General features: G+C 41.3%; 1 protein-coding gene across 1 annotated transcript in view; it reads right to left on the bottom strand.

Annotated features, from left to right (window-relative positions):
• Window positions 1-17,454, bottom strand: part of LOC126483942 (V-type proton ATPase 116 kDa subunit a 1-like) — a 195,985-nt gene that overhangs the window by 77,465 nt on the left and 101,066 nt on the right. The window contains exon 9 of the mRNA XM_050107230.1: window positions 3,577-3,810. Within this exon, the coding sequence (XP_049963187.1) occupies window positions 3,577-3,810 (234 nt within the window). The remainder of the gene's footprint in view (window positions 1-3,576; window positions 3,811-17,454) is intronic.

Below are 17,454 nucleotides of genomic sequence, written 5' to 3'. Positions count from 1 at the left end.
TCATGGTGGACAGTGGTCATAATGTTTTGTCTCATCACTGTATTCTAAAACTGTAATCACACTAAAAATAACTAAAACCTTTAAACAGAACCTTCTAAATGATTAGAGCAGCAGATTTTAGTAGCTATTCAAGAATGTGCCAACTTCAGGAAGTTCTCTGAGACATTGGCAATGTTCCTTTTCTTACATCTCTCAACATGTGATACTGCTGTGTCCTTAATTGCCAAGACTGTGTTCCAAATACTTGCAAAACAATGTTCACTAGATCATTATAATCCAAGCAAGTAAAAATCATCATAATAAATATCCTGTCAAATCTATAATCATGACATGTGTGACATGATGAACGGTGAAATATGCTTGCAAATTGCTATACAAACTTACTGTACAAAGTGCTCAAATGTAAATCTCTGTATTTAACAGATTACAATAATGAATAAAATGAAGCCAGAAGGAATGATTCAACTCAAGCTAGAAACAAGTTAATGGCACAGTGTTACATCAGAGCTACTTGTGGCCAGTATTAGTATATGCACTAACCTCTTCTGTTACCACGTTTGATCTCTTATTATTTTATCAAATTTCACCGTATTACTTCACATCATCCATTTTATTTTTTTCATCATTATTTTCCCTTCTTCGGCGTTGTTTTCTGACATACACTCCAGTGTCTTTACTTGGGACTGTCCCCAATACTTCATATGATCTTTGGAAAATTGCATTTGTATTTTATTACAAGGTGTGCAACTTTGCTTCCACCATTTTTCACCAACATTTGAGGCTTTAATGAAATAAATTGGTTACACATGTATTCAAAGTATTTTGAGGTTTTAATGAAACAAATTGGTTACACATGTATTCAAAGTATTTTTCATTGCTGGCCACTACTTTCTCCCCTCTTTTGGGCAGTGTACGAATCCCATATCGAAAAAATTGTTCATCTTTTGAAGTCATCCACGAATCTATCCAATTTGTGACTTCTTCATGAGATCGGAAGTGTTGGTCAACCAGGCCATGCGCCATTGATCAAACAGGTAATAGTCAGAGGGAGCAATGTCTGGATAATATGTCGGGTGGGGTAGGACTTCCCATTTTAATGTTTCCAAATACATTTTGACCTCTTTTGCAATGTGGGGTCGAGCAATGTCACGCTGCAAAATCACTTTATAGTGCCTCTTGTTGTATTGTGGCTGTTCGTCCTTTAATGCTCTGCTCAACTCATTAATGGCATTCAATAATGAGCACCTGGGATTGTTTCACTTGGTTTTAACACTTCATAGTACACGACACTGAGCTGGTCCCACCAAATGCAGAGCATGATCTTGGAGCCGTGAATATTTGGTTTGGCCATCAACGTGGAAGCATGGCCGGGATATCCCCAGGATTTTTTGCACTTAGGGTTATCATAATGAACCCATTTTTGTCCCCAGTCACAATGCGATGCAGAAATCGCTTCCGTTTTTGTCTCTGAAGCAACTCTTCACAAACACAGTTCAATGTCTCTTGGTTTCAGCTCACACAGAACCCATGTTCCTTCTTTCTGAATCATGCCCATAGCCTTAAGACGTTTTGAAATGGCTTGCTGTGTCACTCCCACTAATTGTGCCAGTTCTTCTTGAGTCTGACACGAGTCTTCACTCAAAAATGTCTCCAATTCTGCATCTACGAAAACATTCTCTCTTCCACCACTATGTTGGTTTCTTCCACCACTATGTTGGTCTATGATGTTAAAATCACCATTCTTGAAGTGTTGAAACTGCTCATGACATGTTCTTTCACTAATAGCGCCCTTATCATATGTACATGAGAGCATTTGATGAGACTCAGCTGCTGTTTTCTTCATATTGAAACAAAACAGTAACACCTCCCACAAATGACAAGAATTAGACTCCTAAACTGACATTTTCAATCAAGAACAACTTTATGATGCAGACACACATGGACTAATTTTTGAATGAGGTTATGTTGAATGAGGTGCAAGCTAACTGCCTGAAGTCTGCGATCTTTTTCTTATGACTGCTACTTAACGTTGTCACCACCTATCAGCAAACAGCAGAAGCAAAATTTTACACCTTATACATATTATGATAGCCTTTGAAACAAGAATCAGTTTGGTTAGGAATCTTGCTTTAAAACCGAATTTTATGTATATTTTTAAGGTTGTAGAAATCATTCTATGGAACTATGAGAAATTTAGTTAAACAATTTTTGAATGCATTTAAAAAGAATTTTCTCTCCAAAAATAGAGCTGAAATATAAGAATTAATATTCTTCGCCCATACTGCATTTAATTCTTTTCCTTTAATACCCTTCAGGTGTAGTATACTGGAGATAGCACATTTTAATAACAATTATGCATTACAGCCTATCACAAGTTTTGTCCCATGATATGTCCACCTATTATTTTTCTAACAGTGGAAAATCCAAGATGAAATAAAGACAATATGATGAAAAGGGTAGATTGCTACTCACCATATAATGGAGATGCTGAGTCGCAGACAGACGCAACAAAAAGGCTACTAAACATGTAAGCTTTTTGCCAGAAGGACTTCTTCCTTTTCTATTTTAGAAGAAGGTCTTCTGGTCAAAAGCATGTTTAGCAGTCTTTTTGTTCCACTTGTCTGTCACTCAACATTTTTTTATTATGATGAAAATATATTTTATATATCTTTTTTAAGTTTTTATTTCAGTTTTTTTTTAATTAAATGCAAATCATGCTTTTAAAATCCACCACCATTTCCACAGTAATGGGTTAGTTACTGTATACACCATTAACTTTAAAGATTGCTGCATGTACTAATCAAAGTGATACTTTTTGGTGCTAGCAATATAGTGTTTAGCTGACTGCATATGCAGTCAGCAAAAAGAGGAGTAAGTCACTCTAACCTAAATTAAAAATTTAATGGTATTACAGTCGTGTAGCAAATTGAGTTTCAGACTTACTATGTCCCATGCTCTACTAAAGGTGGAGGAGAACCATTTAGTTAACAAGGCACCCTCTGACAGTTAACATCAGCTTTTAAAACTAGAGACAGTATTTGTCTCTCAACAATATCCTCAGTTGCCCACAGGAAGTCAAGTGAGCAGCATCCAACTATGCCCATCAAGGAAAATTCATTAGTTATAGAGGAAACTAATTCAAAGTTCTCTGTGAAGTAGCCAGAGATGCTGGCTGTTCAGATGTGCTGGCACCATGAATTACAACACTAGTTTTGGGAAAAATCTATAAATAATTTTGATATTTGATGGCTTATTTTCACAACAGAAATTTCAAAAATAAACTTAATATTGTGTGACACTGTATAAGAGCATCTGTATCATTATTCCAATTCTTCATGACAGTCTTCTTACAGAGGAAGACCTTTGCATGATCTTTTATCATGTTTTGTATTTATTTCTGTTTCAGCATATGGTAATCAGAAATCTGTAGTCCAACTCAAAACTCTAAATTTTTTATCAATTACTCTATTTTTACTAGCAGTGGCAACAACAGCAACATTGTTAAATTCTGGTAACTCCTTTAGAAACCATCAGCATTGTACACATACAAAGCATGTAAGTTGTGTAATACCTCACCTGCCAAGCTGGATCCATGCCTAAGGGATATATGTTATCACCATAATCTGTTGCTGGATTGAGCTGAAGTTCATCATTTGATCTGAGAGTTGAACTATTATAGGAGACTTTCCAATTGCTACCAAAGATGTTAATTGATTTTGAGAAAATATCATTGTATATTAGTCCAGTATAAACAGAAAATATTCCCATTAAAACTATAATGTAACGTCCAGCGAAGAAGATGCCCCAAATCTGAAAAAAGAAGATTAATTACTGAACTGAAGTCTGTTTTTGAACTATAATACATTACTTCACCAAGAAAAACAAACACTGAATAACAGGAATTATATCCACACTTTCTGAAGCAGCTTTCAGCTGCCTTATGATCAGATGTATGACTAATATGATTTGTATTTTCCAAGATATTGTAATTAAATATGAAGAAACAAAACAAGGGAGCAAATGTGGTCATTTGATGTAAGGCTGTGACTTTCTATTTCTGCAAGAGAAGAAGAAGATATATACCAGGAAAAGGCCCTTAAAAAGCCAGCACAGCCCTCATGTAGGTCTCACTGGGCCCTCTGACTTGAGCACAAAAAATACTCAATACCTTTGCTAATATTTTTATGTCCTATAACTGGGCTATAAATCAATAAATGGATTGATATGCAAAGCACAGGAACATGTGACACAAAACACATCCACAGTAGTTTTTGAGCACTAGCTCTTTTTCTAGTAAAAGTACACACAATCACATAGATGCCCAAATGAACACTCCCAGGGCCATGGTAAGATATACTGCTCTGTCAGATTAGCCATCAATCAGAAGATATCTGATCAATTACCAGCCATGTTGTAAACATGATGCCTGCCACACAAAATGCCACACTCTTATATGAGAGCAATTCTCAAACTTTATTCAATTATATACAGGAAGGAAGTGTTTGTCATTGAAGAATACAACTTCAAGAAATTCCACCTTATGGTAATGTTATCCCTAAAAGCATTAACTAATCTCCAGCATGTAACTAAGTAACTATTTGTTACAAGGAAGGTACAATATTCAGCCAAAGAATAAGCATAACGCTGTTGCAGAACACAGCACCTCTAGTGGCTGGTGCCAAAATATTTGACAGCATGATGTAAGAACACCCTCACAATACCAGATGGTGGTGCACTACACAGAAGCAGTGGTCTTGGCTTTTACATCAGCCCCCTCCAGGGGAAGTGGAATATCCTTTCAGAAGCATCCTGGAAAGTGGACATGTTGAACTGATCTTGTTTTATGTTCAGGAGATATATTTGTGCTGCCTGGTGGAGATACCACTGCTGTTGTTTCTGCTGGTACTGGTATAGGCCAGCATTATAGTACAGTGGTAAGTGGCTCTTCTTGTAACACATATGCAGGTTTCACTCGGTCAAGGGAGACAGTAGTGGGCCTGTTGTTAACAAGTATGTTGATAACATGCGCCTCCCATTGTATTATCCTGTGTGGCCCTGTGTACCATGGTTGCAGTGCACATTTAACACCATCAGAATGAATCATGATGTACTTACACTTGTCTAGGTTCTGATGTACATAGCTGGAAGCCATGCCATGTCTTGATGTTTGCTGAGGACAAATGCATGAAACTTGCCCTCTCAATAAATTAACTGACATGGCCGGGCGCTTGTAGTGAATGTGCATTCATAATCTCTCCTGGTGACTGTTATATTTCACTATATATCAACTTGGCTGCTGTAGTGTCTAAATCTGGTTTTGTAGGTACTCCACAGGCCAAGTAAAACCATTGGCAGGGCAGTGGTCCAATCTGTACGGTGGCAAATTAGGGCAGCCTTCAGAGAATGGTGCCAGCATTCTATCATCCCATTACCCGCCAGGTGGTAGCTTGTGGTTCTATGATGCACTGTGTTGCAGAATTTAATAAGCTAGGTGAACAGTTTGGACTTGAATCGGAATCTACAGTCTTCTCAGACATGTAGTGAAGAGCTAAAATGTGACATCAGATGGAAACGAAGGTGGAACCTAAAGTCTCTGCTAGAATGTTATCTACCAGCACTGCTTCTAGCCAGTGGGTGAATCAGTTGATCATTGTTAGTAAGTATTGTTGGCCATTTGATGCCAGTAATGAGCCTACCATGTCAATATGGCTGTGTGTCAAGTGAACAATCATATACGGAAAGTCAATGATTGATGTGTGGACATGCCAGTTGACCTTGCTGTCCTGACATTTAATGCACATTTATGTGCACACTCTGCAGTCTTTGTGAAAACCTGGCCACATGAGTCAGTTTGAGACTGAGTGAGTTGTTGGTCAAAGCTCCAAGATGACACAGATTATGTAGGCTGTCAGATGCTCCTCTTCAGAATATGGTAGGTAGCAAAGGTTGATGTTTACCATTTGGCATGTCACACTATAACTTTATGTCGACTCCATGCACATGGATTAATTGAGGTTTCAACATTGATGACATATCTCTAAGCAGACTCCACTGCTCTTGGTCAGTCTATTGTGCTTTGGTGAGCTGAGTAAAGTCAAATTGAACATGAGATGCTGCTGACCTGAGAAAGACAGTTGGTGACTATGTTGTCAATCCCAGAAATGTCTCATACATCCATGCTGAACTGGGGTATGTACGCCAATTGAACGTGCTGTCACAATGAACAAATTATATGGTTTTGGCAGAAAGCATATGTAAGTGGCTTGTGATCAGTATAAATGGTAAAACCCCTGGCTTCTAGTTGTGGTTGGAAGTATTTTATGGCTTCATAGCTATCCAGAAGCTCTCTGTCGTAAGTGCTCCATTTCTGTTGTGTTTGTGACAGCTTGAGGGAGAAGAAAGCTAGAGGCTGTGCTCCACTGCCACACAGTTGCTGTAGTGTGGCACATATTTCTACCTGGCTCTCATCACCCATTAATACTCGGCTCAGAGTGTGCAAGCAGTGCATAATCCGCTATGCTCTGCTCAACTGCCTAGAAAGTGGAGATCATGTTATCTGTCCACAAAACTGACACTTACCTTTGCTCTTTGGGCCAGTGAGCACTGCTGTTAATGGTTCTTGCAACTCAGCCACATGTGGCAGGTCTTGGTAATAGAAATTAAAAGTATCAGGAAATATGCAGTTCTTTAAGGTTTCTTGATCGTGGGACTTGCAAGATGGCTTTAAACTTCTTAGGTAAAGGCAGTGAACCTGACAATGAGATCTTATGGCCCAGGAATTTAATCTGTGTCTGACCAAAGATGCATTTGGCAGTGTTTAAAACTATGTCTTACTATTCTAAATGTTCAAACACCATAGTTATAAGCTGACAGTGCTGTTTTGGTGAGGCTAAGAAAACCAGGAGATCATTCAGATACTCAAACCAAAAGGGGAGACCTTGTAATACCACATCTATAAACTTTTACCAACTCCATGCAGTGTTTTGGAGGCCAGATATTGTGAAACAACTCTCAAATAAACCAAATGAAGTGATTATGGCCATCTTTGGTATGTCTGCCTCTGCTGCTGGAGTCTGAATGTATGCCTTGGCACAGTCTAGCACACTGAATGTCACATCACTTAACACATAGTTATAATCTCGTAGTAAGGGTAAAGGGTATCAGTCCAGCACATTTCTGGCATTGATGGCTCAATAACTCCTGCATGGATGCCATTCACCACACATATTAGGCACTAAGTGACGTGGGGACAACCAAGGAATGTTCAATGGGCACATAATACCTACCTGAAGCATGCTGTCAAACTTAGCTTCTTCTATGTGCAGACGGTCTGGGGACAAATGACAAGGTCAGCTGGGTACCAGTGGGTTATTGGTAGTTTTAATATAATGCATAGTGTTGTGATATATCTCACTCAGTGTTCCAGGCAGTTGCATCAGTGCTGGGAATTTCTGCAGTAAGTCCTAATACTCACTGCATATGACTTATACAAGCTTCAGCATGGCCACATGGTGCAATTCGTCGGAAACCTGAGGTTGTTAAGCTGGTGACACTGTCAACTAGCTGAGCATTCACCACAACTGCTAACAGTTGGTAATAGGTTACAAAAGCCACCCCTACTATGGATTTTGACATGTCCACAATTCCACAATTGTAAAGCTCCGCACCTGGTCATACTGCAATCCGAGATCCAGCTTGATCCACAGTGTACCATACATTAGTATGCTAGCATTATTATTTGTGTTCAGGCAGAAGGTGGTTGGTGGTCACTTGCTGTGTAACTGCATGTGCAGAAATATGCATAGATCCAACCCAGTGTCCATCAGATATTTTTGTCTGGACTTGTAGTCACTTATGAACAGGTGCCGCGACACAGCCTGGCAATCGACTGACTTGCCTACATCTGATTGCCAGTGGGATTTGGGTGGTGCAAGGCATAGTATATTTAAGCACTTTGTTTCCAGATCTTTTGTGCTGCCAATAGATAGACGCTTTACTTGTCCCAGACATTGCAGATGTAGTTGATAAAGTCAGCCTTGGCTGCTAGAACATCACAATCAAATTGTGTAACCACAGACAATGACACATTGCTACCTGATGCTGTCACTGCACTTACCAGTGTAGGCATTATTGCATTGAATATTTTATCAGCTAATTCAGCCACTGCACCCAAGACTACATCTGTTTGACCTGCTATAATAGCTTTCACTTGAAATGGCAGATGACACTCCAAAATGTATGCATAAGACTATAAGGCATGGTACTAGTATCAATCTTACTCCAAAAGTGTCAAAAATATTGTGATGGTCACTTGTCACCAATATCTTCTCATGCTAAACTTTGCCTGATTCATTTCTTTTGCAATGCAGACGCCCTACAAACCAGATATTAATCTCATAAGCATCCATCATAGGTGGAGCAGTGATCCCGTCTTCAATTTCCGTGGTGTATTTATGGTCCAGCTGGCTTACCATGATCACAAATTTGGTGAAATCCACCGTAATCCCCGCATAGAGAAAACTTGCTTCCACTTGCATGAACCACAATGCTGGATTACATGGCCAACCACACTTTTCTGACATGACATACTGAAATCTTTGATCAAGGCAGTCAGGTAGACACAGTATTTCTTGATTTCTGAAAAGCATTTGATTCAGTACCATGCCTATGCTTATTGTCAAAAGTATGATCACATGGGCTATCAAATGAAATTTGTGACTGGATTGAGGACTTCTTGGTAGAGAGGACACAGCCTTGGATGGAGAGTCATCATCAGATGTACAAATTACTTCAGGTTTGGCCCCGGGAAGTGTGTTGCGACCCTTGCTGTTCATGTCGTATATCAATGACCTTGCAAACAATATTAACGGTAACCTCAGACTTTCTGCAGTTGATGAGTTGTCTATGATGAAGTACTGTTTGAAAGAAGCTGCATAAATATTCAGTCAGATGTTGATAATATTTTAAAGTTTTGCAAAGATTGCCAACTTACTTTAAATTTTCAAAAATGTAAAATTGTGCATTTCACAAAATGAAAAAACATAGTATCGTATGACTATATTATCAATGAGTCACTACTGAAATTGGCCGACTCATACAAATATCTAGGTGTAATGCTCTGTAGAGATATGAAATGGAATGATCACTTAGCCTCAATTGGGAGTAAAGCAAGTGGCAGACTTCAGTTTATTGGTAGATTGCTGGGAAAGTGCAACCAGTCTACATAGGAGATTCTTACAAATCACTAGTGCAACTGGTTCTAGAATATTGCTCAAGTGTGTGGGAGCCATACCAAATAGGATTAACAGGGGATATTGAACATATGCAGAGAGGGGCAGCATGAATGGTCACAGATTTGTTTGATCCATGGCAGAGTGCCAAAGAGATACTGAAGAAACAGAACTGGAAGACTCTTGAAGATAAACATCATCATTTTGGACAGTTTCCAGCCACTGGCTGGGTCTGTCGGGAACACAAGCCTCTCCATCGTGTTCTGTCTTTCCACCATTTCCCCTCTTCCACCTTCGTCCAGTTCTCTCCTCTTCTCGTCACACATTCCTTCACTCCCTTCACCCATCTATCTCTTGGTCTTCCTCTGGGCCTCTTCCACTCCAGTTGCAGATCAAACATCCTCTTTGGAATTCTTCCCTCATCCATTCTCTTCATGTGTCCATACCACTGCAGTCTTGATTTTTCTATCCTGTCCTGTACTGGTTCCTCCTTTAGTCTTTCCCTCACATACACATTTCACAATCTGTCTCGTCTTGTTACACTCAACCTGCTCCTCTGGAACTTCATTTCACTAGCCTGTATTCTACTTTTGTCGCTTTTGTGCATTACCCATGTCTCACTTCCGTATGCCAATATGGGGACAAAGTAGGTTCGGTATATAATTCCCTTGGATTTCTGTGGCACCTCCTTGCTCCAAATAAGCCCCCTAATGCATTTGTAGAACTGCCCTGCTTTTCTGCACCTTTCATTTATTTCCATTGCATTTTCCCCCTTACTTTCAATCATGCTTCCCAGGTACTTGAAGTTCTCTACCACTTGTAGTTTTTCCCCTCCACAAGTTATATCCACATTTGGCCTATTCTTCTTCCTTGTTGTGACAATTATTTCACTTTTCTTTGCAGAGAAATGCATTCCATATTGTGCTGCCATTGCCTCCCATACATCTAACTGCTCTTGCACCTCCTTCTCGCAATTTCCCCATAACATCAGGTCATCGGCAAAAGCGCTGCTTTCATTTTATGATCTCCAATTGCATCTGATACTTGCTGTAGGATTTCATCCATAACAATAATAAACAATAAAGGTGAAAGTGCACTTCCCTGTCGCAGCCCATTTTCCAGCTTGAACCATGCAGTACGTTCCCTCCCCACTTTCAGACAACTCTCACTACCCTCGTACATTTTTCTGACTTTTCGTGTTATCTCTTCATCTATCCCTTTTGCGTTCAGCACATCCCAGAGCTTGTCCCTACAGATACTGTCATACGCCTTCTCAATATCTAAAAAGGCCATGATTAAGTCCTTCCCGTACTCGTAGTGCCTTTCCTGCAGTTGCCTTACCGCAAATATGAGGTCCATTGTTGATCTTCCCGGTCTGAAACCATACTGCTCCTCTTGCAGTCTACTTTCAATACTGCTTCTTATTCTCTTCTCCAGGATCTTTTCATAGATTTTTCCACAGTGGCATAGCAGGGTGATTCCTCTGTAGTTCTCACATCTCCTTTTATCCCCTTTCTTGAAGATCGGGACTATAATTCCTTTCTTCCAATCCTCAGGAATTCTGTTCTCCTTCCACACCACCCTCAGCACTCTGTATAGCCACTGGGTTCCTACTTCTCCTGCTGCTCGTATCATATCCACTGTTACTTCGTCCCAACCTGGTGCCTTGCCCCCCTTCATCCTCTTTATGGCTTCTTCCACTTCATTCCAAGTTAGAACATCAATTTCCCCACTATTATAATCGTCTGCTGCCTTAGGCTCTCCATCGCTGTTTGTTACCCGCTTGGTGGCATTCAACAGATCTTCAAAGTACTCCTTCCAAATCTTTTTGAGCTCATGCATTTCCTCCACAACTCTTCCATTATTATCCATGATCCTCAGGCACTCGCTTCTGTCATTCCTCTTATTTCTTACCATGGTGTAAAGTACTTTTTTGTTCCCTTCACTGTCCTCTTCTAACATTCTTGTCCATTTTTCCATCCACTTCTTCTTCTCCGCCCTTACTATGGTCTGTGCCGCTTTCTTGCTTTCCTTATATTTTACCCTAGCTTCCTCTGTTCGGGTCTGGAACAATTCTCTGAAGGCTTTGTTCTTTCGAAGTACTGCCTCTTTACATATGTTGTTCCACCATGGGATTTCCTTACTTCTCCTCTTTGTGCTAGTTCTTCCACACACAGTCTCAGCTGCCTCAACTAGAGCCCTCTTAAAATCTCCCCATTCTTCTTCCACTGTTCTCTGATCTTCCTTTGGCAGCTTCTTCCTGATCAGTGTCTGGTACTGGGTCCTCCGTTCATCCTCTTTCAGCATCCATGTCTTCAACCTTTTCTCCTGCATATCTGTTGCCCTCCTATCTTTTTTCTCTCTCAGGGTGGCTACCAACAGCTGATGGTCACTGTCTAAGGCCCCAGATGGAATGACCTTAACATCTGTGAGGCTGCTCATCATCTGCCTATCCACTAGTACATAGTCTACTACTGAAGTTTGGGACCAGTCTCCACTGTACCAAGTTATTTTGTGGCTACTTCTCTTCTTGTACCAGGAATTTGCGATCGCCAGCCCATTCCTCTTGCAGAATTCCAGCAACAATTTTCCTTCTCTATTTCGGTTCCCCCAGCCCTCTGGTCCCATTATCTGCTCGAATCCTTTCCTGTCTGTGCCAACATGTGCATTGAGGTCCCCTATTATAATCTGATTACCTCCATTTAGCTGCTTTTGCATGTCATCTTCAAATTCCTCCTTCTCCTTTTTTGTACACCCCACCTGTGGGGCATATGCTTGGATGATTTCAATGCTTTTTCCTTTCACTCGTACTCTGGCTTTTATCATTCGATCATTGATACCTTCCACCTCCTCCTGCAGACCCTCTCTGACCACTATTGCCAATCCATTTCTTCCCCTCTCATTCCCTATCCAGTACAGTTTACATCCTTTAATTAGTGGTTTTTCACCAACTCCTCTCCACCTAGTCTCAGCAAGTCCCAAGATGTCCTATTTCCTCCTTTCCATCATTTCTACAATTTCTTCTAACTTCCCAGTTAGAGTCCTTATGTTTAAGGTGCCCAGTCGTAAACCATCTCGTAATCCTTTTCCATTGCTTGGTCGGTTTCCTTGAAATCCGTTCCGTGATCCGAGGCATGTTCCCTTTTTAAAAGCAGTTGATTTATCCACTACTGGCTTGCTAGGCCTATCGCAGCTTCACCAGAGCCCCATTAGCCGTCACGTTTCAGGGTTCCCATAGGGCCTTCCCAGCTACCGTAGCGGTCCTGGGGCACACGAAGTCCCCGCTGTACATCGCCCCTATAGGCAGGCCCCTACTTTGTGCCGTTGCCCATCTCCCACAACTTGGATGAGGGGTTGGACTTATGGGAGACTGGACTTATGGGAGATAAACATAAGCTATCCAAAGACAGTCTATTAACAAAGTTTCAAAAACTGGCTTTAAATGATGACTCAAGGAATATATCACAACCCCCTGCATATAGCTCACTTAGGGATCATTAGGATAAGATTAGAATAGTTACTGCATGCACAGAGGTATTCAAACAATTGCTCTTCCTGTGCTCCATACAGAATGGAAAAGGAAGAAACCCTAATAACTGGTACAATGAGACATACCCTCTGCCATGCACCCCGTAGTGGTTTCCAGAGTATGAATGAAGATGCAGATGTAGAAGGATGGTAAGGATACAGTGAGCTGAGAGACTGAGGTACAGGCTCATTTAATTATTCCATCATGTTATGACAGTTGCCCAGAAAGAAAGGCACCGGAATTTTTTTCCTTCAACAATTCTTTATTGAACATAGAGTGAATTACATGGTGTTTTATCTACACACCCTATTTTTCCACATAATCTCCATCCCATTCAATGGCCTTCCTCCAGTGTGAAACAAGGGCGTGTATGCCCTGTCAGTACCAGTCCTTGTTCTGGTGGCCAGAGCCAATGCTTGCTATGTGAATCACCTCATCATTGTCTTCAGAGTGTCTTCCATGACTGGCACCCTTTCATGCCCCAAACATCAGCTCACAGCAACATGTCAGGTGTAACAAGCATGGATGGTCTCCCCGACTGCTGCAAATCATGGAGCTCCACCGAATTGCTTTCCGATGACCTAACCCTCCATGCCTAGCATAAATGTCTTGTACTTCCAGTGTTATTGTGTGCTCAAATTGCATTAGGGTAACCAGTGCCTGATTAGTCATAAATAAGAAACTTTCCAATCAATTACCATGCATGTTGTAATCAAGGTGCCTGGCATACAAAACATGACACTCTTGTACAAGAACAATTCTCAAACTTTATCATCCAAAGAATAAGCACAATGCCATTGCAAAAGAGCACCTCTGCTGGCTGATGTGGAAATATTTGATGCTGTGATATAAACATGCAATTGCAACACCACATGACACTGCACTACACTGAGAAGTGATTGCCTTGGCTCTAAACTTCATCCAATTTCTATTATTGCTATAAAATAATACTTTTGACAAAAGATGTTTTACTACACTATATGTAATTTGAATATAATAATATGTGCACAGTGAGCAATGTGATGTGATGATCTGAGGTGAGGGACACTTGATATTGTGGTCATCAGTGCCCTGACGAAAAGTCAGCATGCTAATCTCATGGGTGGGGACATAGGCTGTCCCCACACGTGGAGCTGTTTATAATGTATTTAAGTCTGCCTCCCTTCCCCAGCAATTTAGGGATGAGGAAGACAGTTCACAAAATTTCACCACCCTTGTAACACTGGAATCAGTATCTGTGAGGATGGTGGGCAGATCTCCATCGAGATTGAGGGCTGCCCTAATATCATTATATAGGACACAAATTGCCAAAATATGCTGAACTGAAAGTGGCCCGCCACTAACTTCACAGAGTGGTGGATCCTCCCACTGGAGGAGGAAGCCATGTGTTAAAGGGCTAAGTCCAATGCGCAGTCTGGTAAGCAGAACCTCCTTCCAGGAGTGGGGCTGACATGAAGTCTGCCATGCCTTTGTGTTCGATTTGAGTGACCACTGTTTGTTTTCTGTCACCTGCAACCATTCAGTCTCCCGTTGATGCTTGATGCATCTGTCAGAAAATGAGATGATAGCGTGCAATGGGATGGGATGGTGATGGACAGCACCATCCTGACATGCTACGTTGACAGCTTTGTTGGTCATGTCATTTCCCTGTATCCTGATGTGGCCAGATACCCAGCAAATGATCACCTCCTAGCCACAATGTTGGAGCCACTGTAAGGAGTCATGGATGAGTTGAATCAGCTGGTCTACTAGACACATTTGGTGAAGTGCTTGCAGTGCACTAAGCAAATCAGAAGAGACAATAAACTTTGTACAGTGATTTTTGTGAACCCTCTCCAGTGCATCAGAATGCCATATAAATCCGCATCATAATTTGTAAATTGTTCTGGAAGGAGCACTTTAAAAACCCTATCAGGTAAAACAGCAGAACAACCAAGGACATTCTCTTGCTGGGATCCATCTATATAAACAATTATCAAACTGTGGTATGTATTTAAAATGGACAAGAACAAAGTTATAAAAACATAATCTGGAGTACAAGTTTTCTTGTACTGTGTCAAGCTTAAAATCACTTTGGGACTCTTAAAATGCCAAGGCGGCAATGTGTTCCATCGCTGGCTATGTGTTTTGATGCCTGATAGATCCAGATCCCTGAGACAGTCTGTAGCATATATCCCAAATGACTTGGTCACATGAGGCCAGCTCCTGAACAGCCATTCAAAGATGGGTTGGACCACTGAACTAAATCCCTATGACTGAGATGACACTGAGATTTTTGCCGAATCCAGAGTGGTGGTTCATCGACCTCTACACACACACTTGGAACTGGGCTGGTCTGAAAGTCTCCGAATGCCTTCATGGTTGACAGCATCTAAAATTTTCAGGTAGGAAGTACGGACTGACCAATATACTGTGCTGCCATAATCTAAATGTGATCAAGCAAATGTCCTATAAAACTGCAGGAGGCAGGACCTGTCAGCTCCCTATGTTTTTCCACTAAGTCATTTCAAAATATTCAATGACTGGAAGGCCTTTGTTCATAGGTCTTTCAGGTATGGGAGCCAAGTTAATTTCGAGTCAAATAATAAACCCAGAAAGTGCACAGTTTCTTGAAAACGTAAAATATTATCCCCCATTGTGAGCAATGGTTGGGTAAAACTTTGAAGAGCACAGTTAAAAGCAACACATGTAGTCTTCACTTGTGAGAACTGAAAACCAGTTGTCCTGGCTCAGGTTTCCAGCCTCCTCCCAAGCCATGGGGTACTGCCCATCAAACCAGACCAGATCTGATTGAAACAAGAGAGGAGCTGTCCTTTTGCTTCAGGGCCCAGATAATGAAGCATGGAATAATGGATCTCATCAGGTCCTGGAGCAGTGTCTCTGGCTGTAGACAAAGCTGATTCCAGTTCCCACATGGAGAATGGAATATTGTAGACTTCCTCATTATGCAAGAAGAAACTGAGCTTCCTCATCCCCACAGTCCTACAGAACACCTGAAAAGTAGGAGTTGGCTGGATGACTTAGTGAGTGAAAAAGAAGTGTTCAACTAAAACCTGTGTCATGTCTTCTGGCATGTCCACCAAGACCCCATTACTTGACAAGGCCATAAGGGGACACGTACTGCCCTTGCCAGAAATTTGTTGGATCTCACAAGTGATATGGGCCACCGTCTCCTGTGCACAGTCCTTTTGCTTAAAAATAGCCTGTTGACTGTACTGCAACCAATTTGCCCTTTGTATCATCCACCTGCGTGGTCTCCTGTCAGCCACAGTCCTAGTCAGCAGATGGATCCACACTGGGAAGTGGACACTAGATTGTAAATCTGTAACCACTTCTCACTGAACTGAGTCAGCGATAGCCGTGGTACAAAAACAAAAGTCAATGGCTGAAGAAGGCTCTGTAGCTGTGGAAAAGTGTGTCATTCAAAAGACAGATATTCTCAGAATGGACAAGTAGCTTGATCATCTGACCCCTGGAGCAAGTGATAGTTGAGCCATACAGCACATTGTGTGCATTGAAGTCCTCCACAAGTAGAAATGGGCACGGGAGTGCCTGGAAGAGTTCTGCCAGTGTGTCTACATCCTAAGCGTCATTAGGTGGAAGGTACTAAGAAAACACTGTGACATAAAAGGTATGAGGACTTTCATAGCAATTGTTTGCATGGTCAGGGTAAGAGGGACAGGAGAGAAGTGGCATCTGTTATCAATGAAAACAGCCACTCCACCTTTAGCCCTGTCTCCAGTAGTATCATCCTTCCTGCATGGGTGGTGACCCCATAATGCAGGTGTGTCGGTGACTTTAAGATGTATTTCTTGTATGCAGATGCAGAATGGTTTCTCCTAGACCAGGAGCTGTAATACTTTCAAATGTGAGTGATAATCATTTAAATTCCACTGCAACACAGAAGTCCCTGCGGAAGCCATTATTTAACAAAGGTTGTTCTTGTCTGTCTCCCTTTGAGGTGGTGATTTACCAGGGATGTCAGGGAGAACGTTAGACTGTTCCCAGCTCCCCATGTCCTTTGACTGGAAGTCCGTAACCCCAAAAGCATAGTCCCCTTAGAGAGGGAAAGAGCTTGCCGATCCGAAGGTTTAACTACCACTTTCTTGGACTCGGAACTACTTTTTGAATGATGTTTTTCTTTATTAATGGGAGGAGGTAGTTGTTTGGGTTGCAGGGATGCCTTAGTACAGGTACATTGACAATGACATGTGTTCATACTTCAGTCTGTGATCTGAGTTTGTGTGGAGGCATCACCCTCAGCGATTAGCATCTTAAGGGCTGATGTGAAAGAAGTAGCAAAACCAGGAGGTTGCATAGCTTTGAAAGCTTTTTTAGCTTTACCGTAGGCTATGCGCCTTTGACTTACAACTCGCTGAATTTTCTTTTCCTCGCTGTAAACCTCACACTTTCTGCTCCACACTGGGTGATCCCCAGAGCAGTTTACACATTATGGAGGAAGTGTACAAGAATTGCCTGATTCGTGAGCTGAGCCTCCACTATTGCAACATGTAGCCCTCCCATTACATACCATAGTGGTATGGCCAAATCTTTGACATTTGTAGCATCAGACTGGGTTAGGAACAAATGGGCAAACCTGAAGATAGGTACAGCCTGCAAGGATATGTTCACATAATTCTGCAGCACTGAACGACTGAATGTTATGTTGCTGATTTTTCCAATTTGCCATTCACT

The sequence above is a fragment of the Schistocerca serialis genome, chromosome 6, assembly GCF_023864345.2.
Source record: "Schistocerca serialis cubense isolate TAMUIC-IGC-003099 chromosome 6, iqSchSeri2.2, whole genome shotgun sequence".
NCBI lineage: Eukaryota > Metazoa > Arthropoda > Insecta > Orthoptera > Acrididae > Schistocerca > Schistocerca serialis.
The sequence above is the reverse complement of the archived record's forward strand: the minus strand, read 5'-3'. Positions and strand labels throughout refer to the sequence as shown.